This window comes from Coniophora puteana (genome assembly GCF_000271625.1).
Source record: "Coniophora puteana RWD-64-598 SS2 unplaced genomic scaffold CONPUscaffold_2, whole genome shotgun sequence".
NCBI classification, from domain to species: Eukaryota; Fungi; Basidiomycota; class Agaricomycetes; order Boletales; family Coniophoraceae; genus Coniophora; species Coniophora puteana.
In genome coordinates this window covers 1362955-1385249 of record NW_006913054.1, presented here as the reverse complement: position 1 = coordinate 1385249, position 22295 = coordinate 1362955, and the positions used below count along the sequence as shown (strand labels likewise).

The 22295-nt window shown below is 48.1% G+C and overlaps 13 protein-coding genes and 1 non-coding gene across 14 annotated transcripts; 6 read left to right on the top strand and 8 right to left on the bottom strand.

Annotated features, from left to right (window-relative positions):
* Positions 1-274: 274 nt before the first annotated feature.
* On the top strand, positions 275-971 carry CONPUDRAFT_149915 (nascent polypeptide-associated complex, alpha subunit; the record flags this gene model as incomplete). The annotated part of the gene is made up of 3 exons (XM_007766476.1): positions 275-565; positions 619-901; positions 952-971. 3 exons carry the CDS (start codon positions 275-277, stop codon positions 969-971), a joined length of 594 nt encoding a protein of 197 aa, XP_007764666.1.
* Positions 972-1139: 168 nt separating this feature from the next.
* On the bottom strand, positions 1140-2147 carry CONPUDRAFT_87550 (uncharacterized protein; the record flags this gene model as incomplete). Its single annotated transcript, XM_007766475.1, has 4 exons — positions 1140-1565; positions 1620-1688; positions 1742-1981; positions 2031-2147. The coding sequence occupies 4 exons, from the start codon at positions 2145-2147 to the stop codon at positions 1140-1142; spliced, it is 852 nt and encodes a 283-aa protein (XP_007764665.1).
* A 159-nt stretch (positions 2148-2306) lies between these two features.
* Positions 2307-3580, bottom strand: CONPUDRAFT_79750 (glycosyltransferase family 1 protein). The gene is made up of 3 exons (XM_007766082.1): positions 3081-3580; positions 2889-3027; positions 2307-2825 (listed from the first exon to the last, which is right to left on the bottom strand). Exons 1-3 carry the CDS (start codon positions 3340-3342, stop codon positions 2714-2716), a joined length of 513 nt encoding a protein of 170 aa, XP_007764272.1. The 5' UTR covers positions 3343-3580; the 3' UTR covers positions 2307-2713.
* Positions 3581-3916: 336 nt separating this feature from the next.
* On the top strand, positions 3917-4854 carry CONPUDRAFT_69980 (uncharacterized protein; the record flags this gene model as incomplete). Its single annotated transcript, XM_007765980.1, has 3 exons — positions 3917-4200; positions 4252-4420; positions 4471-4854. 3 exons carry the CDS (start codon positions 3917-3919, stop codon positions 4852-4854), a joined length of 837 nt encoding a protein of 278 aa, XP_007764170.1.
* A 50-nt stretch (positions 4855-4904) lies between these two features.
* Positions 4905-7355, bottom strand: CONPUDRAFT_97674 (26S proteasome subunit P45; the record flags this gene model as incomplete). Its single annotated transcript, XM_007766474.1, has 8 exons — positions 4905-5732; positions 5792-5828; positions 5896-5951; positions 5998-6066; positions 6119-6287; positions 6342-6634; positions 6694-7267; positions 7324-7355. Coding segments are annotated over 8 exons (1238 nt in total), but the record flags the coding sequence as incomplete, so codon positions are not given.
* A 161-nt stretch (positions 7356-7516) lies between these two features.
* CONPUDRAFT_97673 (RNA-binding domain-containing protein) lies at positions 7517-8868 on the top strand. The gene is made up of 4 exons (XM_007766473.1): positions 7517-7684; positions 7730-7851; positions 7904-8303; positions 8357-8868. The coding sequence occupies exons 1-4, from the start codon at positions 7571-7573 to the stop codon at positions 8399-8401; spliced, it is 681 nt and encodes a 226-aa protein (XP_007764663.1). The 5' UTR covers positions 7517-7570; the 3' UTR covers positions 8402-8868.
* A 585-nt stretch (positions 8869-9453) lies between these two features.
* CONPUDRAFT_87544 (uncharacterized protein) lies at positions 9454-10388 on the top strand (the record flags this gene model as incomplete). Its single annotated transcript, XM_007766472.1, has 6 exons — positions 9454-9625; positions 9691-9941; positions 9997-10113; positions 10162-10238; positions 10299-10316; positions 10367-10388. 6 exons carry the CDS (start codon positions 9454-9456, stop codon positions 10386-10388), a joined length of 657 nt encoding a protein of 218 aa, XP_007764662.1.
* Positions 10389-10704: 316 nt separating this feature from the next.
* CONPUDRAFT_47144 (eukaryotic translation initiation factor SUI1) lies at positions 10705-11199 on the bottom strand (the record flags this gene model as incomplete). Its single annotated transcript, XM_007765804.1, has 4 exons — positions 10705-10848; positions 10896-10933; positions 10989-11117; positions 11172-11199. 4 exons carry the CDS (start codon positions 11197-11199, stop codon positions 10705-10707), a joined length of 339 nt encoding a protein of 112 aa, XP_007763994.1.
* An 825-nt stretch (positions 11200-12024) lies between these two features.
* On the bottom strand, positions 12025-13058 carry CONPUDRAFT_69976 (uncharacterized protein; the record flags this gene model as incomplete). Its single annotated transcript, XM_007765979.1, has 3 exons — positions 12025-12583; positions 12643-12872; positions 12927-13058. 3 exons carry the CDS (start codon positions 13056-13058, stop codon positions 12025-12027), a joined length of 921 nt encoding a protein of 306 aa, XP_007764169.1.
* A 279-nt stretch (positions 13059-13337) lies between these two features.
* CONPUDRAFT_t18 lies at positions 13338-13424 on the bottom strand. The gene has a single exon. It is a non-coding gene; the product is annotated as a tRNA-Asn (tRNA).
* Positions 13425-13582: 158 nt separating this feature from the next.
* On the top strand, positions 13583-15028 carry CONPUDRAFT_48179 (glycosyltransferase family 58 protein; the record flags this gene model as incomplete). The annotated part of the gene is made up of 6 exons (XM_007765874.1): positions 13583-13697; positions 13750-13849; positions 13898-14200; positions 14248-14660; positions 14711-14846; positions 14893-15028. 6 exons carry the CDS (start codon positions 13583-13585, stop codon positions 15026-15028), a joined length of 1203 nt encoding a protein of 400 aa, XP_007764064.1.
* A 41-nt stretch (positions 15029-15069) lies between these two features.
* CONPUDRAFT_47585 (uncharacterized protein) lies at positions 15070-19568 on the bottom strand (the record flags this gene model as incomplete). Its single annotated transcript, XM_007765831.1, has 20 exons — positions 15070-15291; positions 15341-15571; positions 15632-15703; positions 15761-15966; positions 16018-16065; positions 16120-16180; positions 16230-16370; positions 16409-16543; positions 16596-16714; positions 16769-16903; positions 16953-17127; positions 17182-17301; positions 17355-17464; positions 17512-17801; positions 17856-18124; positions 18175-18336; positions 18394-18741; positions 18795-18951; positions 18992-19230; positions 19293-19568. 20 exons carry the CDS (start codon positions 19566-19568, stop codon positions 15070-15072), a joined length of 3516 nt encoding a protein of 1171 aa, XP_007764021.1.
* A 262-nt stretch (positions 19569-19830) lies between these two features.
* On the top strand, positions 19831-21371 carry CONPUDRAFT_48051 (DEAD-domain-containing protein; the record flags this gene model as incomplete). The annotated part of the gene is made up of 4 exons (XM_007765866.1): positions 19831-20316; positions 20362-20540; positions 20592-20732; positions 20780-21371. The coding sequence occupies 4 exons, from the start codon at positions 19831-19833 to the stop codon at positions 21369-21371; spliced, it is 1398 nt and encodes a 465-aa protein (XP_007764056.1).
* Positions 21372-21586: 215 nt separating this feature from the next.
* On the bottom strand, positions 21587-22295 carry CONPUDRAFT_47335 (uncharacterized protein; the record flags this gene model as incomplete). The annotated part of the gene is made up of 4 exons (XM_007765815.1): positions 21587-21673; positions 21724-22013; positions 22062-22167; positions 22218-22295. Coding segments are annotated over 4 exons (561 nt in total), but the record flags the coding sequence as incomplete, so codon positions are not given.

The following is a 22295-nucleotide window of genomic DNA, read 5'->3' as shown; positions in this document are numbered from 1 at the left end:
CAGATCTAGAGATGTTCTCAAAGCCAGGCGCTTAATCGAGTATTCGGCGCTTAATTTCGGGGATGTCCGAGCTCGCCCAAATGCCTGCCCACTGTCAACATCGACCCGAAGGCCCAGTCGTCGTCGCTAAAGCTCTTGAATCAGCCGACTAGGTAAGTACGACATTGCACATCTTCTATCCCTATGCAGCGAATATCCAGGAACAACGGTTTTTTGATGGATGCAACCGTCGCCGTTTGGATGCACCAGATCACTGACCCAAAGGTTCATAGATATGTCCGCGACCATCGAAGAGGTTACTTCTGATCACTCCGAACATGAACATGAACATGATCATGAACATGAACATGAGGAGGACCCCACTTCGCAGGCCGCCCTCGATAAAATCCAGTCACGCTCTGAACGAAAAGCTAGAAAGGCGCTGCTGAGTCTTGGATTGAAGAAGGTCCCTAGCATCACTCGCGTCACCCTTCGCCGACCAAAGAATCTCCTGTTCGTCCTCTCGGCACCCGATGTGTACAAGTCCACGAACAGCGACACCTACATCGTTTTCGGTGAAGCTCGTGTACGTACTAAATCAAACTCAAATGCAGCTGAAGCGATTGATATTGGCATTAGGTCGAGGATATGAACTCGCAGGCTCAGATGTCGGCGGCTCAGCAGCTTGCATCTGGCGGTGCAGCCCCGGGGGGTGTTTCAGCCCTGGAGAACTCGGGCGCGGGCGCCGATGGCGACGACGACGAGGACATCCCCGATCTCGAAGCTCCTGAAGACGATAGTCCCGTTGACGAAACAGGTGTTGATCCAAAAGATATCGAGCTGGTTATGGCTCAGGTCAACTGCTCGAGGGCAAAAGCTGTTCGCGTCCTGAAAGAAACTGGTGGTGATCTGATCAATGCCAGTAAGCATTTTTAGGATTGCTCTGTATAACGATGCTCATGCGTTCTCTAGTCATGGCTGCCAGCGAATAAACTCTACGATCGCACCCTTTCATTGTATTATCATGCCTCTGCCAGCGTCAACCAAGATAGTTCCGTATCGCATATGTGATGAACTTTCGACCAAAGAAAAGTCATGACCTTGAGAATCATATTAGAAACGGGAAAAGATCATGGTAGCGAGCTCGTTATGCGACATGTTCACTTTTCCCAGCGAGTCAACAAGAGATAGTAATTCGACCGCTCCCATCCTTCTTCTGATATGTGGAGTCCTTTCACCCCTCTTTCGGAGAACTCGTCTGGAGATCCGATCTTCAAGTCTAACTCCTTCGCTGCTTCCTCTGCCATTCTTGACAGTTCACCTTCACTGAACATGTGATAGTATCGATTCAAAACCATATACATCGATTTCGAGGTTTCTGGTTCGACAGTCACAGAGCCGTCTGTGCTGGTTTGAGTCACCCATGGGACGAAGACATCTTGACCAGCCGGAGAAATTCTCGTTTCGTCTTCGTTGCTCCAACATGCTTTTTTGGGAAAGGAAGTCCTCGACAACTCGTCTTGCTTCGTAGCCCAGACATATATGAGTATCCGCCCATGAGTTGAAGACACGCTCTGAATTAGACGCTATGCCACAATATCAATCGGATACATATTAGAGATAAGAGAGTAATACAGTACCTCAATGGCTTGTTTACGGCGTTTAGGCGAAGCCAAGTGGTGAACAGTAGCGATTGAGAGGGCATAATCCTAATAGAATATGTCAGAGACAAATCCACAAAACTTCAGAAGGAATAGCCAACGAATGCTCCCAGCCGCCAGTAATCCCCTAGGACGTCTCCTCGTAGAACATCCCTAGTTGGCGAGCCTCCAGCGCATTTTGCCAGCTCGAGGAGGTTATGGCTTCTGTCGAGACCTATTGTGAAAATACTTCCAGGCCGTTCTGTAGGAATTGGCAAGTATTTCCCATTGCCTGTGCCAGAGTCGAGTCCTATCCACCCAGTTGGTATATCAGACAGAAATTGTGCTACAATCGGCCACGGCTAGCGAAACTAGTTAACTCGAAATACGGCAGAGTGATTCCCGGCTTACCTTGTAGCGTGTCGAGGAAAAATGATCCGCAATCCGATCGTATACGTTATGCACATGGGCTTCTTCATACTCTTGTGGGCGGCCCTGTATCGACGTCGGAACCGCAATCTTGACCATCAGTACTAAGATCGAATTCAGGTGTAAGCAGTATGCATGATTGACAGGCTCCGAACGCGATGAAGGTCGGCTTATGTACCTGTAAGTTGCTTGATATGACCGTGCAGTTTCCTTACATAGTTTAACATCGTGAATAGCCGTAGTAAGTAAGTAGTGTTGGGGATCATTGTCAATGTTTAGTAGGTGTTAATCGACTTTAGGCATAGGACCAAGAGCCACATGGAAAATTACAACGTTCGCGGCAGGATACTCCTTGAACAGATGAGACTGAGAGTAGTAGCTCTACCTTAGGAACCTCGTTCCGGAAAACCCTGTTCTACTTCGGGTGGTCAGTCTCGCCCAAGCTCTTGCTAGTGCTACGTGAGCATTGGGCCAGAAAAACAGATAGAGTTCGTCAGTCAAACTGCTGGCTGCGGGACTGCCGAGGGGAGGCTGAGAATCAAAACTACAAATGATGCAGATCAGACTTGAGGTATAATATATGGCCTTCCATTTAATAGTGACAGTTGAGTAATTTTCGCCTCTTGAGGGCATAGCCAATATTCGACATGGTGCCTTCGTTCTTATCATAATAAACCCATCTCCTCGTCAAGGAGCTTACTGAAATTCGTGCCATCGAATGAAGGAAAAGGAGCCAAAGGAGTTGCGTTCCAGGTCGCGAGAGCATCTGCCAATCCTCTAGCCAAGTAGGTAAGAAATGTATTCTGTGGTAGTACAGGGACTGAAGCTGAGTGGACATACGAAAGTGTAGTCATCTTCAGATGGCCTAGGTTGCTTAGTGCTACCGCCAGCTCCTCCTGATGATTGTGAAGTAATGATGCATTTGGGACCACAACTAGAGGCTTCCCCATCCGGAGTACTTCCAGAATTGTCCCTGACCCTGAAAAGCTGGTTCAGAATGTTGAGCGTTTGAGTCAAATGCAGAAGGCAAACCAGCATGGCTAATGACAAGATCTGCCTGTTCAATATTGTATCTGAGAGAAGGTTTGAACTTCCAAGCTTCGATGTCGAGGCCGTGGGCATGAAAATGCTCAGTGTCGCCAAAGATCCTGATAGGTTTCGCGTCTGAATTACCGTACTGAAGGATAAGATGCTTATATCCTTGTTTCCGCAATGCCTTACAGACCTCCTCGGACATAACTGCTTCAAGAAGTTCGTCGAAGCGGGTTGACCCGACTGTAACCAGAACAGACATGGTCTCTTGGTCTAAAGGAAACGGACGTTCTGAGAGACGTCGGTCAATTAGACAGATCGGAAGGAGCCGGACAGTGCAGCTTCTGGTGCTCTGTGCTGAGTGCAACACGTTAAGGCTGTGTCAGCGTCAAAAGAGCGCAGCGACACGTGTAAACCGGCTGCAAAAAGGAGACTAGGCTGTGGTTAGTGCGCGCTAATAGTGAGCCCATAACCCAGGGAGGCGCGTGTTGAGGAGAAACCTACGGCTATATATCTTCTTTTGTAGCTATAAACCGCTGCCTATATACTGGGAGAGTATATATATAGCTAGCGCTATATATATATAGGCCATATATAATATTACAGATTTATATCATACTGCAGATAACATAAATATATATTTAGACAGAAAATGCCAAGGCAAGGCTTGCCGTTCTACCCAGCGAGTTTTCGATTTCAAGCAAGTTGTAATCTCGACACCAACTGGTACCACCGGTGATTGGCATCGTCGACATGGGCTATACTATCTGCGTTCTGGGTATCTGTCCTCATCGTTGTGCGGTGCGATTGCTCAAACTAGCCCAGGTTGTGGCACGATGGGCGTTGCTATCCTCTCTGGTGTTATAGCCAGCTTACAATCAAGGGCGTTCGAGCAATCCTTCCCCAAGTGGGAATCACATACGCCTGGCACGACCACGCCTGCGATTGATACAGGCGATCCATCGCTCCCATCACGATTTATAGCGACTGTGACACGCTCCGAAAGCGCCCGCAAGTTACAGGCCACTCTCGATGCCCTGGGAGGGCTAGGATCGTCTGTGGATATTGTCGTCGGCGATAACCTGCGTGCTGTGAGTGAAGCAGACGTCGTCCTACTGTGGTACGAGATGTTGCCGTATATTTTATCCGGGCAACCTTACACTCGTTGTAGCTGCAAACCCCAGCAGGCCTACTCAATTCTCAGTCAAGATGGCATGAGCGATGCTTTAACGAGCAAGCTCCTTATAAGTATTCTAGCTGGTGTCACCATTTCTCAACTCACTTCACTGGTGCTACCTACAACGAAGGTTGTCCGTGCGATGCCGAATACACCTTGTCGGGTACGTAAATGTCACTCATAATGACCTGAAGGAGAGTTCACCTTTGAAAGATTCGTGAAGGAATGACAGTAGTCAGCAGCCTCCCTCAATCGGACGATATTGAGCTAGACCGGGACATTATCCTCAAGATCTTCTCCTCGATAGGTCGCTGTCGCTTCCTGGACGAGAAACATTTCGATGCATGTACTGCGCTCTCAGGATCTGGTCCTGCCTTCGCGTGCATCTTCCTCGAGGCAATGGCAGATGGCGGCGTTATGATGGGTCTACCTCGAGCCGAAGCGCTGGAGTTAGCTGCTCAGAGTAAGGGTTATATGTTAATTCTTGAACGCCACGGTACTGACGGAATGGAAGCCCTGCAAGGTGCAGCTCGGATGGCATTGCAAGCGGGTGCACATCCTGCCCAGATCAAGGATTCTGTCACAAGTAAGTCATAAGGCACAGCCATTCCACAAATGTTCACCTATCATCAGCACCCGGTGGGTGCACTATTGCTGGACTACTGGCTATGGAGGACGGCAAAGTGAGGTCGACAATTGCCAGGGCGATTCAGATTGCAACTGAGCGAGCCAGCGAACTTGGGCAGCCTGCTCGAAAATAAAAGCTACGACATTGGAAATCACCAGTTTTTGAGCAGCGTGGTACCAACAGTACGAATGCATGTCTATTGCAGTAAGAGAGGAAATACAGTCAAGTAGATAGCAGTGTTTCCCAATAGCATCTCAGACCGCTCCACTAAGCATGAGCATCCGTAAAATGCCTGGGTGGCTGGCCATTGAACACCATGCCGTTATTATTATTGCTCCCATAAAATGAGGACGTATGCCTGAGTGATGGACATCGCCCAGAGTGTTGAGGAGCATTGGCGATCTTACGACCAGATCGAATCCGAGCACACCCTAGCACACCTGGACGGAGAAATGGAGAAGAGATGTATTGCAGATATATTCTGAATGACGAAGCACATCAGCTTCTGATCTTTCCGATTACTCACTAACTTCCTTGACACAGAATGTATCCTGCGTGTGAACCACACTGCGTCTAGACGTCCTTCCGGGAGAGGCCAGTGAGGCAAAAATTGCACAGGAGATGTAAAGTGCTTTCGTCTTGCTCACGAGAATGAGCGTCACCTCGTGGGAAGGCGATGTGACGCTAAAGTGAATGAGAGCGTATGCTGGAAAAGGCGGTCGCTCTGCTGTAGTTTGTGGCATTTACAATAACATGTAATGTAGTATACAAAGGCTGTGACGAAGTAAGCGATAAGTCCATTTTGACTCGGAAGCAAAAACTCACATGAATACTCCCAATTAGCGATCTTTGAGCGAAAGGAAATTGAGTCTGATGAAGACATCCGGGAAAGAAGAGGCAACGTACAGAACTCGTGGGTGTCGTCTGAGCGCTTGACAGTTTGCTGGAAGAAAACGCAAAATTTTCGGATTTAAAACAGGACCTTGTACAAACATGTCCAAATAGCTTACTTTCCACGCTTCCTCGAAATCGACGGGAAGGATTACGTAGCGATTTTTACGAACCGCTGAACAAGGCATCAGATAGGACGCACGACATGGCACATTACATACCTTGGAGGCCGGCTGCCTGAACGATGGCAGCGATATCGGCTGAGGAGAGTCTGTCGGGTCGTGATACATCTGAGACCAAGACAATGAGCACAGCACAGAGAAGTCGAAGGACAGAACAGACAATCTTCGAGATCAACATCAGGACCGAGGTTCATCTTGCTTGTCACAGTCTGGAAAATCAATCTTTTCTCTCTGCGAGAGGGAAGAGGGAATTCAATCTTCCTGTCCAAACGGCCGGGTCGAAGTAAGGCGGGATCCAGAGTGTCTGCTCTGTTGGTAGCCATGATGACCTATGCATAGTCTATCAGCATTGTTCTGGGATACAAGGCTTTCAAAATAAGCACCTTGACGTTGCTTCCTTGATCGAAGCCATCCATCTGGTTCAACAACTCGAGAAGAATGCGTTGGACCTCTCGATCTGCTCCGGTTTGTGCGTCGAACCGTTTTGTGGCAATAGCATCCACTTCATCCATAAAAATGATTGCAGGAGCATTTTCGCGGGCAAGACGGAAAACGTCTCTAACCATCCGGGGTCCTTCACCGAGATATTTCTGCACAAATTCGCTCCCAACCACACGGATAAATGAGGCGGTTGTATGGTGAGCAACAGCCTTAACAAGCATGGTCTTTCCAGTACCTGCCACAGTTTCGGTCCGTGAGAAAAGAGCATACAAGCCAAAGGAGAAAATACGCTACCCGGTGGGCCATATAGTAGCACGCCGCGAGGAGGGTCAATACCGATCTTCTTGTAGAGGTCGAAGTGGGTCAGAGGCAGCTCAACAGCCTCACGGATTTCCTGCTTCTGTGTGTCCATGCCACCGATGTCGGAATAGCTGACGTCAGGTCTTTCCTCCTTGGTTAGCATGGATATTGAAGAGTCGGCTTCTGGCGGAAGGATGTCGACCAATGCATTTGAGTGTCGATGGAGTGCCACAGAGGAGGAAGGCTTCAACAGTTCGCGGTCCAGCGTAGAGAGAATTCGAACAACGTAATTTGAGCCGGTAGTGGACCCAACGATACCCGTGTGCTGATCTATGGCTTCTAGGAACTGGCCAATGACGAGGGGGACAGATTTTATGCGTTTGACCTCTTCTTGGGCACGAATGAGCTCTCGTTTGAGGTTAGCTTGCTCATCTTTGATATAACTTTCCTGAATATCGAGGAGTTCGAGATGGCGCGCGAGCTTCTTGTACTTGGTGTACAGATCCTCCTCCTCTAGCTCCTTGTAGAAGGCGGCCTTCTCAGTAACAACTGACTCAAAGGTCGGCTCCTGGAAGTCAATTAGCATTTGCATTGAAACTTCCCCACATTTGTATATGGACGCACCTCCTTCTGAATTTCGATCTCTGCGTCCATGGTTGAGGATAAAGTACTTGGTGCTCAGTTGACACCGTGACGCGGCTTACGCGTTTAGACTCGTGGGCTGTAAAGCCCGTGGAAACAACCTACCCGAAATGGATCAATAGTAATGGTCCCGTTAGGAGGACCCATTGCCTGAACTTCACTTTATTCCTCTTCGCGTTCGTGGAGTGAATAAAGCAGGGTCCCTTCCTCCCAAGCTACATCTGCTGATATGGCGCATGTCGTTCAGCGAATGGACCAACCGTCCAACTATAAGGACTCACAAAACAGATCAATGGACAGATCCACGCAACAAGACCTTCTGACAAAGTCAACAACCTTATATGTGAGTGTCGCTCCTTTAGCTGCACACCCTATTGACATTCAAAAGATTGGTAATTTAAGCTTCTACACCACAGAGGAACAAATATACGAACTCTTCTCAAAATGTGCTAGCCCAGAGGATGGCGGCGGAATAAAACGCATAATCATGGGTTTGGATCGTAACACAAGGTGTGTTACCGTGATTCCTTTCAGAACAAGCACTTTAGTTCATCGCATACAGAACACCATGCGGTTTTTGCTTTGTGGAATATTACACGCATGCAGAAGCACTTGCTAGCCTCAAGTACGTCAGCGGGACGAAGTTAGACGAGCGGATAATTCGATGTGACTTAGACCTGGGGTACGCTGAAGGAAGGCAATTTGGCCGTGGCCGAAGTGGTGGACAAGTGCGCGACGAACATCGACAAGATTATGACCCAGGACGCGGCGGTTGGGGTGCTCAAGCTCAGAGGCTTGAAATTGAGCGACGCCGTGAAGTCGAGGAGCGCTATGCGGATGCAAGAGAGGGTCCTGGTGCCGTTGCTGGAGGTGGAGAGGAATGGAAACAAGTGGAGAGTAGTGCCGATAGTACTCTTAAGAGAGGAAGGTCACCGGAAGACGAAGGCGACAATGAACGAAATGTACGTATATCTCAAGTATTGCTAGCTGACTGTTCCTTATATTCGGTACACAGATGCACCGCTCGCGCTTGGAAGATGTGGACACTGATAGAATGTAAAATAGATATGATTATTCTACGGCTCTATATTAGTGAGACAGTAACGTTAACACCCAGCCCTAGGTGTGCGTGCTGCTTAGTATATCACTCGAGCTCGAATCTGCCACTTTGACCCTTTGTCAACCTCGTACTCAGACATATGCATGGACCGGACGATACGATGTGCCTCCGCCATTGACGCAGCGCGAACTAGGAATTTTGAGTACATGCTATAGGCATTGCTTGACGTATCCCTGCGGCGGATGAGCATCGGCGACCAAGAATAAGGGGAAACTATACATGTCAAGCTTCAGCACCTCCCGTTTCCCGCCTGCGGTCCCTGCTAGCCGAAACCCGTGCATATGCTTCCTTACCTCCTCCGCCGAGAGTTTTCCTGGAAAGCCCCAAATTACAACATGTGTCCCCAGGGAGAACACTCCACCGCGAGGTCCATTACCATTCATTCCCTTGTTCGACCTTGCTTGATCAGGTGAAGGAGATGAGTATGCTTTAATCGGAATTGTCGATATAGACGAGCGGTTGAGGATATTGAGGTCATGGTCCAGGTATTCGGGGTGACTTAATGTCAGATATGCCCGGCCGCTGGGGCAGAAGCGATGATAGTCTATGGCCACTGCGCAAAGTTAGAAAATTGGTGATGTGACTATCGTCGCTGTTACCATCAACAACACCCTTGAGCTGGTCACGAATTACCGTTCTCCGCAGGTCTGCAGGCAGTGTTGTGCGAGGAAGGTTACGGAGCTGGATATGTGTACGGGCATCTATACCACCTAAACTAAGCATGAAAAAATGCTGTGATGAATCAGAAGCTGGCCTCACCGTTGTTTGACTTTATTAGCTTTGAAGCTGCCTGTGAAGCTCTGGATCTTAAGGCGGTCATATGTAGTGTCAAGCTGAAAGATGTGCGGTATGGTCAAGGTCAGTCAGATTATTTACCCATATGTGCAAAAGTTCCGAGGCGCGTCAGCGCCTTGGCAAGCACCCGTGACTTTGGGGGCGTGGCAGCAGACCTGGGATAATATTCTCCCTGTCTTTCTGCAGCGTTCAAGGACATGTCATCCAGACACGATGACCGCAGGCACAAGGACAGGAGCTGGGAAAGAGATGACCGCGAACGGTTCAGAGAGAGAGGAGGTGAGAGGTATTCGAGGACCAGCAGGGCTGGTGGGCACCGCGACGCAGGTAAGAGACGTGACAGTCGTTCACGAAGTCCTCCTCGCCGAGGTATGTGTACATCATTCAGCGAGCCGCCATGTTCATCATCTTGTTTTCATTGGCTCGTTATGAAGATAGAGACCGCCGCGACTATGGTCGAGATAGGAATAGAGACTCGAGAGATATACGAGACCGAAACTACCCTCGCGAGGATCGTCGAGGCGAGAGACGGGATGACAGAAGAAATGAAAGATTGGATGATCGCCACGACTCTCTCGCAAACGATTACAGACATGATGATAAAGCGCGAGGTTCTCGCCACGGACGAGAAGACGAGGGAAAGCCCTTGGCCAACAAAACGGACCTGGTTGGTGAGGCAGGCGATGTGGAACCACCATTCAAATACTTAATGGACGATAGCCTCTAGCAATGGACTTGAGGATGCTGGATCCTCCGGACCCTTAACCTCCAATGAAGGCGAGTCTATGGACGATATCAACGATGACGATGCTGCCATGATGGTTGCAATGGGAATGTCAGGATTTGGCTCTACGAAAGTGAGTTTCGACAACGAATCATTAATCATGGTCCATTAAAGAGAATAGGGCAAGCATGTGGAGGGAAATCAAGAGGGCGGGGTGCAACTCAAGAAGACGAGAACGTGGCGCCAGTACATGAACAGGTCAGATATAACACCTTGAGCATAGCGACTGTTTCTGACTATCCATTCGTGTTTTAATAGGCGCGGCGGTTTCAATCGGTATGCTGCTTGTCCCCTCCTCGATTGATATCTGACGTCATTCTCTACAGACCTCTCGACAAAATCAAGTAGGTATAGGATGTTCGAGAGTTTTACACTATACCGCGGGTTGTTCAAAGACTAATCATCTAAAATTGAAGCTATTGTTCTGGAGCCCTATTTCACAACACAAGACGTCTGTTTTAAATTCGCAAAGGCCGCGTAATATCACAAAGGTAGGATTGAGAAAGAGACATGTGACAATACAGAAAACAATCATTAGTAGCGCAATGATGAACTACACAACAGACGTATACAACAGATCGTAGGAAGCAAGTGAAAAGAATGCCCGTCCGTGCAGTTGGTAACTCGAGGAGCAGCGTGCTCTGCGATGCTCACGATACCATGTCTAGAACCCGTGCAGCTTGATAGTGTTCTTAGGGATTCCCTCTTCAGTTAGGAAGTTGGCAATCTTAACCCTCTGATCACCCTGAAGCTGAATGACTTGACCCATTTCCTCGTCCTCAACGAGAGTCCCGTTGCAAGCGAATTCCTTTGCAAAGATGAAAATGGGACTGGGAAAGATCCGAGGAGACCAACCTTCTTAAAAGCCTTAAGTAGCTTCTTCGGATCGTACTCTGAGTCAAACAAAGTTAGACTAACGTCAGTTACCGCGAAACGCGGATGATTGACCTTTAGGCAATCCTTGCAAGGTGGTCAAAGTCTTTCTTCCGTTCCTCTGCTGAATTCGGATGTGAAGATAGTTCTGCTGGGAACCAACATCCTGGTTGCCTCCTAAAGGGTCCTCCTCAGCGAAAGGGTCTGACATAGCAAGGATCAGTAAGTCACATAGGATCAAGAAATGGGATGACGAACCGAAAGAGTTGAGGTTCTGCACGTTCATGCGACGGTGAGCAATATATAAAGGTTGAGACTGAGTGGAGATTGTATGGAGATGAGGAGACAAGATGAAAGCTGAGAAGAGAGAGACAACCGCTGAGGCGCGGCCTTATAAAGTACTAATACCACAAAAGGATAATCCGGCCACGGTTCCGAGCACAGACGGCATGTTCCGCTCCTTTTCCTTCTCGAGTCGTGATGACAGCATCTCATCCAAAAAAGCCCCCCTCATTCCAGCATTTACCAGCTAACAGAGGTACGCTTTGGACTGACAAGTGTGCGTTTATGACTAACGAACCTGTAGCCAAACATTTAAAGCAGAAATGGGTTGAGAAACAGAAGATTAAGACCCAATGGCGAGCTCAAAAAAAGCGTGAATTGATCAGCAAATCCATACACTCCGTCGATGGTCCCAACCGAGTCGCGCCAAATGAAGATGCCAATAACGATAATGAAGTTCCGCGACGTAATACGCACAAGCATTTGAGCCACAGGTCTTCCCCAACTTTAGACGAGCAACCTACGAGACCCTTTTTTCATCCGGAGCGATCTCTCCAATCCGATCCTAGTGGTGGTTACCATAAGCAAAAGAATTCCTCCAACACAAATCCGCAGCGCAAGCAAAAAGCGCCACCTTTTCAGGATCTCCCAGTTAAGACACAATGCCGATACTCTCGACCCAGGACGGATAGCATAAGTACTCTGGTCAAGCGAAAGCAAGGGCAACCAAACATGGGAGAGCGAATGAATCGCATGCTAGAGCAGATCAAACGAGACTTTGCATAAAATCTGAGCAGAAACTTGTTGTAAGTCCTCTTCTCCACTCGCCTCAGTTTCTATTCTCCTTGTCGTCCACCTCCTCCATCTCCGTGTCCGACTTCGCGTTTAAATCTTTTTCATCTCCTTCAGCTTTGACAAACCTAGTCTCTAGTGTTTCGAGAAACGGATGGGACACCACGGTAGTCACTGCACTGAGTGCTGTAGGATGGTCACTCATATGCCCAGGGCTTGGGTCGTCTAGTTCATCGACAAGGCCGATGGCTTTGTTCTGAACATCGTCGATGGCTTCCACAGAGTTGATGGCATCGATTGCATTGAGTGTCAATGGAGAAGGGGGTGGACTCCGTGAGCTTGACCTTCTTGCATCATCGTGCAGGAAAGGTATAGGAGAGAATGTCGGTGTTACTGGCGCAGTCGATAGAGTAGCACCGAATGTAATAGGGATGGTGACGGGGCCGGCATCTCCATGATCCACTGGAAATGAATTCCAGGTTGACGTTACTAGGAGCGTTCTCTCCACTGCGCGCAAATACTTCCCTACGGCCTTGTAGTGGTCTTTGGGGCGGATGCAAAGTTCACATATGCGCTGTATGGTGAAAGGCGGATTACTGTAACATGATTGTTATTTATTTAAGGCATTAGTGAGGGACGTGAAGGACGAGCTCACTCCTCGAAATCATGGAGCCTTTCATATAAGTTGTTTTTGACTTCGTGAGCCTCTTCATGAGTCATATGTACCTTGGGTACATCGCTACGATTTTCGTCCCCCTTTCGAGGAGGAAACGGGGGGAGCTTGAGATTGCCACTGAGGAGTGGCGATGGAGTGCCCTTCAGCGCCGACCGTTCTTCAACGCCTGCTCTTTCTGCCGGTGGATCTGCTAAGTATACATTGATGTTCTAGTCGCGAGATCAAACAAAGGTACTGCCGTCGGCCAAGAACCTTGGACCCACCCTTGCGACCTTGTATTCGATGGCGTCACGTAGTTGCTTCCAATCTACGCTGTCTCGGTATAAGTTGCAGTTCGAAGTAGAGATCAGGACGTACGTAGATGCTACGGTGTCATCATCTGCAATCCGTTTCATTATGTCTTCGTAGGCTGATGCTCGTCAGTGAATGTCGATGACCAAGAAATATGCGTATAACCTTGGTCCCATTTATAATCTGGCGGAAGTTCATACGAGCGCGACATGGTGATAGGTCTGGCGTCCACTGGAGGGCGAGCAAACACTTGTGACGATGCTAGCCAAAGGCTACAGCACTTGACTGAAGATTAAAAAGGATGTGAACCAAGTTGGTACCAAGTGCCGTATCACTACGACCACCCCAAAGTGCTAAACGACGAAGTTGATGATTAAAAATAACTGCCCCGGTGAGGCTCGAACTCACGACCTTCCGATTGATGCTATGATGTAACAGTCGGACGCTGTAACCAACTCAGCCACGGGGCACATGACACGTGGATAGAATTTGCTTATATGGCCAGCAGCTGTTAGTGATTGCAACTTGCGACTTGCAGAAGCGTTTGTAGTCCGAATCTTCGTGATTCCTCCAATCGTCAGCTGGTGTGGGTCGCACATCACCAACCCAACCTCCGCGTCCGTTAACCATGCTTCGATTATGTCGGACGTTACTACTTGACCGTCGATACTTTTGGCTCGTCGCAGTTTCACTTCTTGCTATAGACGCCCTCTTTACTCAGCTCATTGTTCGTTTCGTTCCTTGTGAGTGTTCGCAGTCGTTTGCACTGTCCGAGTTATTGACCCACTGATACAGACACAGAAATTGATTGGGAGACATACATGATTCACATCGACCTTTACCTCAAAGGTGAACGCGACTATACTAGTCTCACAGGCCCTACGGGTCCTCTTGTGTGCGTTTCTACACGAAAACTTGGAAGTACTGAAATGAATTTGCCAAGTTATCCCGCAGGACACGTCTATATACACAATTTCTTGCATTACGTGACCAGCGGTGGACGAAACATCAGACTTGCCCAGCATATCTATGGTGTATTGTATCTCCTCTCTCAGGTGCTTGTCTTCGCCATCTATCGCCATGCAGAGGCCCCGAACTGGTCCATAATACCTCTGATATTTAGCAGACGCTTGCACTCTATTTATACCCTGCGTCTCTTCAATGATTGCTGGTCTGTAGTTATGGCTCAAGGTGCCATACTTGCATTTCAAAATGCATGGGACATGGTCGGTATGATCATGTTTAGGTACGTTAGCGTTCGTGCTTATGTGGACCATCCTGATTGCGTGATAGTGCTGCTTTATCTGTAAAGATGTCTGTTCTTCTGTACCTACCTGGACTTCTCGTGGTTCTTCTCAAGCGCAATGGCGTCCTCGGTCTACTGCGACAGCTCCTCGTCTTGGGAAGTTCACAAGTTCTCTTGGGCCTTCCCTTTCTTCAACACAACGCCAAATCTTATTTGTCTTGTGCCTTTGATCTCTCTCGGGTTTTCATGTACAAGTGGACTGTCAACTGGCGTATGCTAGATGAAGCTACCTTTCTGAGCCGGAGGTTAGCATTCAGCCTTTTGCTTTGTCAGCTCTGCACTCTTGGTGCCTTTGCCCTGTTCCGTTGGTACCGCAGGGATGGGGGTGCGATCCCGTTGCTTAGGAGGGCCTTGCAGCGGCCTACCCAATCCCCAGGGTTAGCTTCCACCACACCTGACTGTGAGTCTACTTCTTGCTCATTCTGAAGTTCTTCCTGAGGCTCGCTTTAGACGTCACAACCGTCCTCATGACTTCAAATCTGGTTGGGATTATTTTCGCTAGGTCGCTGCATTATCAGTTCTACTCCTGGTACGCGCAACAAGTGCCGCTGCTGACTCTTAGGACAAGGTTACCCGGACTTGCAAAGTAAGTGCTGCGATGATTTCATATTGATTTTGTTAACAGCATTCAGATTGGTCATTATCGGCGCAATAGAATATGCATGGAATATTTTTCCCTCTACGCCATTTTCGTCAAGTATATTGCTCGCCGCCAACTCCGCCCTCCTGCTTGGTATATACACGGGTTATCCGGAAGGCAAAAAGTAGTCACCATCTGTGAATATAAAGTGTCCGTATGGCGAGAATTCCTATGTGCAGTCGTGACCCATCCCTACCATGAACGTATTACGGCCTCCCCTCGGCAGTATGAGTAGTTTATTGGCACCGTGAACTTGACACACATCAACACTAGGCACGACCGTGCCCAAAGTGGTTGTTGACGGAAGGGCGTGAACTATCACATTCGGCATTGTTAATTCACCATGACGAAGGGCGATAAGGGTCAACGGCATTGACAGCAATTGACCGTTCTATCATTCTATGAGAACAGTGCTCAAGACAACGATAGAAAAGACGCACGTATGCTGTGAAATCTGCGCGTTTCCTTCCGCAAATTAACCAATCCGAAACCATCTCCTCCACATCAAACCGCATACGATATGATGATTTGGTGTCGTCATTCCAATGTAATGAGATCTTAATGGTAAGTGTCGCAAACACGGGCTGTCCTGCAAATATAACAGGTAGCCCATTGGCTTGCCTTTTAGCTCCCGGCGTAACCATGATTTCAATTCCAGCTGCTACCAGAACCTGTCGCAACATATTTTGTTATAAGCGGCATTAGACGCACAAGAGATTACTCGCCTGAACCTTGGGAACATCCACTGGCAGTCGAATTTCACGCCATGAAGCTGAACCTTGATGCTGTCCATCGGAAAGTAACTAGGATGGAAGCAAGTAAACAAGGAAGTTCCGAGTAAGAAGATAAATCCGACTCACTCTTTGAAGCGAGTCAAATGATGGTCCGAATTTGTTGTTGACATCAAGTGAAGATGGGATTAAGAGTGAGCCAGTGCTATGGTAAAGGGGAATCCATCCAGCGCCACTTTCGAGATGCTCGATTATTCTTCGTGAAAGGTCCTCTAGGCAAACATCAAACTCGGAAGCCACTTTTTTTACCGATTGTTTTATGAAGGTTTCCACCTCTACGATGGTATCAGTACAGAAAGCAGAACAATGGCTATAGGCTCTCGCACCTTCACGCAGCAATTGATAACTAATCACGAGGTACAAGGACTCTGTGACTTTTGGGACATGAGATCAATCAATGATTTGCAGGCGAGTGTTCTTTATGTTACCTGGGCCCTTATCTGATGTTATCGAGAAGAGGTATTTGGCTGACGTCTCGGGAGTAACAGTCTAGTGATATCAGGACAAGAACACATGTCAATCAACATGTATCACTTACAGCTGCTGAGAGGCATGGTCGGCAGCTACTTATTGTAACGCCTTCAAGTCCTCCAACCGGTCCTTGAAGATCAACATGCTTGATTCGAATATGCTGGTGTGTGGTTGCGGATATTGTGAATTTTGAGATATGGCTAAATAGCTATGAGTTCATAATACAGGTTTGACAACCTCGATGACCGACCGTGCTCCACGAAAGAAATCTTCAACGTTCACAGAGATCGGTAGAGAAATGACAACTGATTTTGATTTCCAACATGTATGTTCCACCAAGGGGTCCTCGTTTGTCCGATACGTCACACGGGCCTCGACCTTCTAAAATGAATTTCTTTTAGTTGTTGAAGCACCTTCAGAAGTGTCTAGATACCATGGCATGGTGGCGGGAGGCAACCGAGTGAGGTACTGTGACAAGAACTTGGGTTCGTTCCGGAACATCCCGGACAGTAAACGAAGTTTCGTTAGTATCAATGGTTGCAGATGCACAAGCTTTGAATGCATTAGAGTGATTGTAAGAAGAGGGAGGCCTGCAACGTGTCCCACCTCCAGAATTCAGAAAAGCTTGGCGGTGGTGCAAAGTAATGCCTTGAGGTACTGATAGTCTGACTGTTGCCTGAACTACGCCATGAACGCCAGCTCTGATCGTAAAAGCCAATTGTGGGGGAGCTCCAATGCATACTTGGCTTATATTTGAATTTCACGACCCGGGAGAGGTTATGCAGCTCACTTTTGGCAGGCTGACAAATGTCCACATCCAAGGCTTGCGTGTTTTTGGAAAAGTGGACAATGTTAGGACCTTCTGACACTCTTTTTGGAACTCCAGGTTTATAGCTTTGCTGAAGGTGAAGTCGCGAGATATGTATCCCGCTGCTCTCGACAAAGAATGCCCCACTGGAAGATGTCTTTAAAGTCGTCAAGTCATAATGGCCAATGACTTCATCCATGAATCAACTTACGTGACACAGAAGGGTCAATCTCATTTCGCCCGAAGTTAGTCTTTGGACCTCGGAGGCAAATTGCAAACGCTCAGTGCCCTGCCCCACTAACGTTACACTAACCCGATCGACATCTATATCCTGTAACATGGTGAATTAGAGTTCAATGATGCGAGGGAAAAGATGCAGCGTACGCAAGGAAGATGATTGATCACAACGACATCAAGAAAAGAGACATCCGCCTGTGTTCTAGTGTTTTTCAAAGGTCGAATGGAGATGATGTAGTCGTCCGAGTGGATCAAGTCTTGGAGGTGATAAGGCTTATGGTTCAACTACACAAGATGGACTTACCAGAATCTAGCTCTTTGGCTGAAGTGACAACGTGATTGACCAATGTTGACAAAGAACTCAAACCATCTTGATCCAAAGGAGAAAGTTCCCGGTTTGTATCAGGAATGTAGGCCTTGAAGAAATCCAGGAGCATGTAGATCCACTCCCGATTGTGTGGCTTATTCAAGGATTTGTGGACATTTATAGCTCTACAAAGCATGAAGGATTCCAGGGAAGTCCACATGTGTGGTGCATAATGAGCAGGGAGTGACCCAAATATCGTCAGAGCACTGGTTAATCGTCCACGATAGCTGCTCATATGACGAAAATCACTTTTACGCGCTAGCATCATAGAGGTAACTTACGCATCCATAGCCGCGATGCTACCGTGAAGCTTGAGAGCAAACTTTCGTCGACCAGCTTTTACGTACATATCGATGGCCCGATTGGATGTTGTACAATACAAGTCATAGAACGCATCTTTGTCGCCTATAGCCAGCATGATCTGGTACTTGTTGATCCGTGAAGCAGTGCGTCCATGGGAGGGACGTGTTGGAGGTGATTTTGGAGGAACATAACTGTTGAACGGTGGTTTGTGGGGCAGATGACCTGCCACAACCCCCAGGACATCGAGCTTGGAGAGATACATGAGCAAGAGTTACTGATGACTTCGAAGTGGTATACTTGGTTTCGGGCCAATTCGAGGAGTTCTCCTTTGGCAGCAAAGAGTCTTGAGCTATCAAAACTATCCGTACGAGACGCTGCAGCCCAAGATTCGATTTGTTCCACTACACTGAGGGCGGAAGAAAATATCCACGACTCTATGAAGTACTCCGGAAGCGTTGCCTAAGTGATGTCATTAGATGAGAGGATAGGGAGACAACGAGCATCATGCTAGCGTACCTCCGTATCTCGAAGGCGGCGACCGAATGTCCCAAGGAAAGTCAGAGACTTCCGACAAATCTCAACGAATTTGCTCAGCTTGTTCAACAGTATGCATTGACGTAGGAGCAGATATATACGGAAATCGAACACTGAAATGGTGTTTGCAAGTATTAGGTCACGATAGGGCTTTTTGTCGGGGGATAGGAGGGCCATAGAGTCGTCTTTGGGACCTGGGGTGATGAAGCTGCCAAACCATGGAAGGTTCTTCTCCCGGAGAACTTGCAAAAAGATGTTCTCAAGTTCGTTGTACTGACCAAGAGCATCTTCGTACAGGTGCATACCCTCAAATGACATAGCTATGCTTTCCTGTGAAAGACTAAACTTCCAGAGGCTTACGACGGAGGGAGGATGACATTTACCTTCAGAATGAAAAAGGTACAGAAATTCCATCCTGGCATACTCATTTGAGTTTCTGACCTTCTCACCTCTTCTTCACGATGAGCAATTGAAGATTCAAAGGCAGACAATAATCCATCCTTGACTTTCGTCAAGAGTTCTGCCCATACAGCAGGATTGCTTTCATGCACAGTCCAAGCAAGCTGCACGCATCTGGCACACATTGAGCGACGAAGCATACCAACCAAGCTGCAGCACTTGCCTGTCACGTTTGTCCGAGTTGAAATCAGCCTTGAGTTTATCCAGTACGGAGCTCTTCTGAAAGAACTTGCGGTCCCCTGTCCTGAGATCAGGCCTGACTAGATAGACAATAACCCATTCTTGGTTTCGTCGCTGAGTTACGGAATTGTGCCAGCCTTTTATTTGTTTCCTAACGTTTGTTCTGTATACCTCGATGTCCTGTGCATGGGGGAAAGTATGTCAACGACGCGCGGACTCTACAGAGTCGATATTCTGTGTACCTCGCACTGCACAAAATAAAGGTTCAATAGGGGCTTATCCAAGACTGTCGTCGGTATCTGGGATGTTTGGTCATCGCGAAGGGTGTCCAAGGAGACGAAGTTGATGTAGAGCTCTTGAATGGTCCTGATTACGGGCCGTGAGGAATGAAGGGCGGGAGACTTCCAGTGTATATTTCGCAGAGGGAGCTGGAGATTCAGTGCATCATGGAGATGCTTCCATGTTTCTGTAGAATGAAAGGTAGGAGGCGATGCATGCGTTACGATTACACCTGACATATTAGATGTGCTTGACCGTTCGCGTTGGTTTCAGTGAACCATAACTTGAAGTCGCGCGTCAGGCACGATCGCGCCGGGAGGTTTCTGGGGTCCAAGTCTGGCTAGTTCATCCAAGTAAGTATGTTGATAGCAAATACTATTAGTACAGTACGGTGCTAATAGACCACATAAACTCACACTAAGCACCCTTACAGGATTTTCGGCCAAGACCACGGTCAAAACCCTTCGTCCGGATTGACCACCTCGCTCGTTTCCTACCGCAATGCCCAGCTCAGAAGGAGCCAGCTCATCTGCTTCGCCGCCGCCATCCTTCGCATCTCTCGGCTTAATCGACCCCTTACTTAAAGCGCTCGATCAAGTAAACTTCAAACAGCCCACCGAAATACAGTCTCAAGCCCTTCCTTCTGCTCTTCTTGGGCGAGACATCATCGGCGTGGCGGAGACCGGGTCAGGTAAAACCGCTGCCTTTGCTCTGCCGATTCTTCAAAAATTATGGGAAGAGCCCAAGGGACTCTTTGCATGCATCCTCGCGCCTACCCGTGAGTTGGCCTATCAAATATCGCAGCAGTTTGAGTCTTTGGGATCGGCCATGGGAGTTCGCTGTTTGGTTTTGGTGGGAGGTGTGGATAGAATGCCTCAAGCCGTTGCGCTGGCCAAGCGACCTCACATCATCGTTGCTACTCCGGGACGCCTCAACGACCACCTCCAGAATACAAAGGGTTTCAGCCTGCGAAGCCTCAAATTTCTGGTATGTTCAAATTTAGATGCTGACATTTGTGCTCATCTATACTAGGTTCTTGATGAAGCGGATCGTCTTCTAGACATGGATTTTGGTCCAGATATCGACCAAATCTTGAAAGTCATTCCAAAAGAACGAACCACGTACTTGTTTTCGGCGACAATGACCACGAAAGTTGCTAAGCTGCAGAGGGCCAGTCTCTCAAATCCTGTCCGTGTTGAAGTTTCATCAAAGTATGTCCAATTTTCGTCATTGAGCGCCGGCAACTAAGAGTAATTGGATAGATACCAAACCGTATCGACCCTTCTGCAGTATTACCTTTTCATACCATTAGCTCAAAAGGATGTACATTTGGTATATCTTGTGAACTCTTTAGCGTCAAACTCCATCATCCTCTTCACGAGAACGGTACACGACGCGCAGAGGTACGTCGTCGTAATCTTAGCTTTCATTCCGTGGCTCATTCGTATAGACTCTCTATCGTGCTGAGAACTCTGGGCTTTCCCGCAGTTCCTCTTCATGGACAATTGTCTCAAAGTCAGAGATTGGGTGCACTGGGAAAGTTCAAAAGTGGAGGCCGGAACATATTGGTGGCTACGGATGTTGCGAGTCGGCATGTACTTCATTCTGGATTCATGGGTCCTACTGACCACCACTACAGAGGTCTAGATCTACCTTCGGTCGACGTCGTGATTAATTTCGACATTCCTTCCCATTCTAAAGATTATATCCATCGGGTCGGTCGAACTGCACGCGCAGGCAGGTCCGGGAAATCGGTCACGATTGTCACCCAATACGATGTCGAGCTCATCCAGCGCATTGAAACAGTCATTGCGAAGAAGATGGAGTTGTGGCCAACAGATGAAGAAGAGGTTGCTTTACTCCGTGAGCGAGTAGAAGAGGCTGGACGTGTAGCGATCAACGAGCTCAAAGAGGAAGCAAGATTCAATGAAGGACGTAAACGCAGACGTGAAGATCGAGGCTCCAAAGACGACCGAGACCGAGATGATGACGTGGTGGAGGCTGGAGGTGTCCCTAAAAAGCGCGGCAAAGCAAGACATTAATATGCATTAATTATTGCCATCACCCATGGTAAGCTGTGCAAGCTCCCTGGAGGTGAGATGCTTACTTGGCTTCCACTTAGAAAAACATGAGGTCAGACCGGAGAATGTATTTGACTCCTTTACGGACCAATGAACCTTCGTGCAAAAGACATTCATGTCCGTGCCTGCAGCAGACCAGCGCTAGTGAGTGCTGCTTGGGACACGCCTGGGGAAATTTACCGGTGCAACAAAGCCGTGCCACGCCTCAGAGGTGGAGTGATAATCTCTTGAGCTTTCCCTCGCTGATTCTTGTAGAAAATCGTCTGAAGGTAATGTTATAAAAGCCTGAAATGTGTGGGCATACAACGCGCACCTCTCCTCCTTCGACGCCATCCTCGGTTCCTGTCAGATAGATGAGAAGCGTCCACTCCGATCGAGTGCCTGTCTTGGTGTCGCAGATGGCATCGTCATAATGGGGTCCAAAGTGCTGGGAGGGCGTGTATTTGTACATGCGAATGTTGGAATTACACGAGTGAGGGAGACGAAGCAATCCATCGATCTCTCGTCGCTTGGATGATTGAGGATAAGGAAAGGATGGCAGGTGAGGGGCAATTAATGCGTGAAGTCTCTCTGCAAATGTTTCTGATGTTGTCGAGAAACGATCTACATAGAGTGAGAACAGTTGGTACTGCAGGGTAGGTGCATACTCACAATTGACTCGCTCAGCTTCCCCTTTCTTCTTCGGCGGTGTAAGCTCTAATGGCAAATTGTCGATGAATTTCACAAAAAGCTTGCATTCATCTGGAGACATTAAATCCTAGAAAGTCATGTAAGGTCCCAGATTTGAGTAGAGAACAGGCGACCAACATCAAGTACAAGTATTTGATCCTCAAGTATAGTCGTGCATTTGAGATATTCCTTCTGCCTGAGCGGTGGAAATTGAAT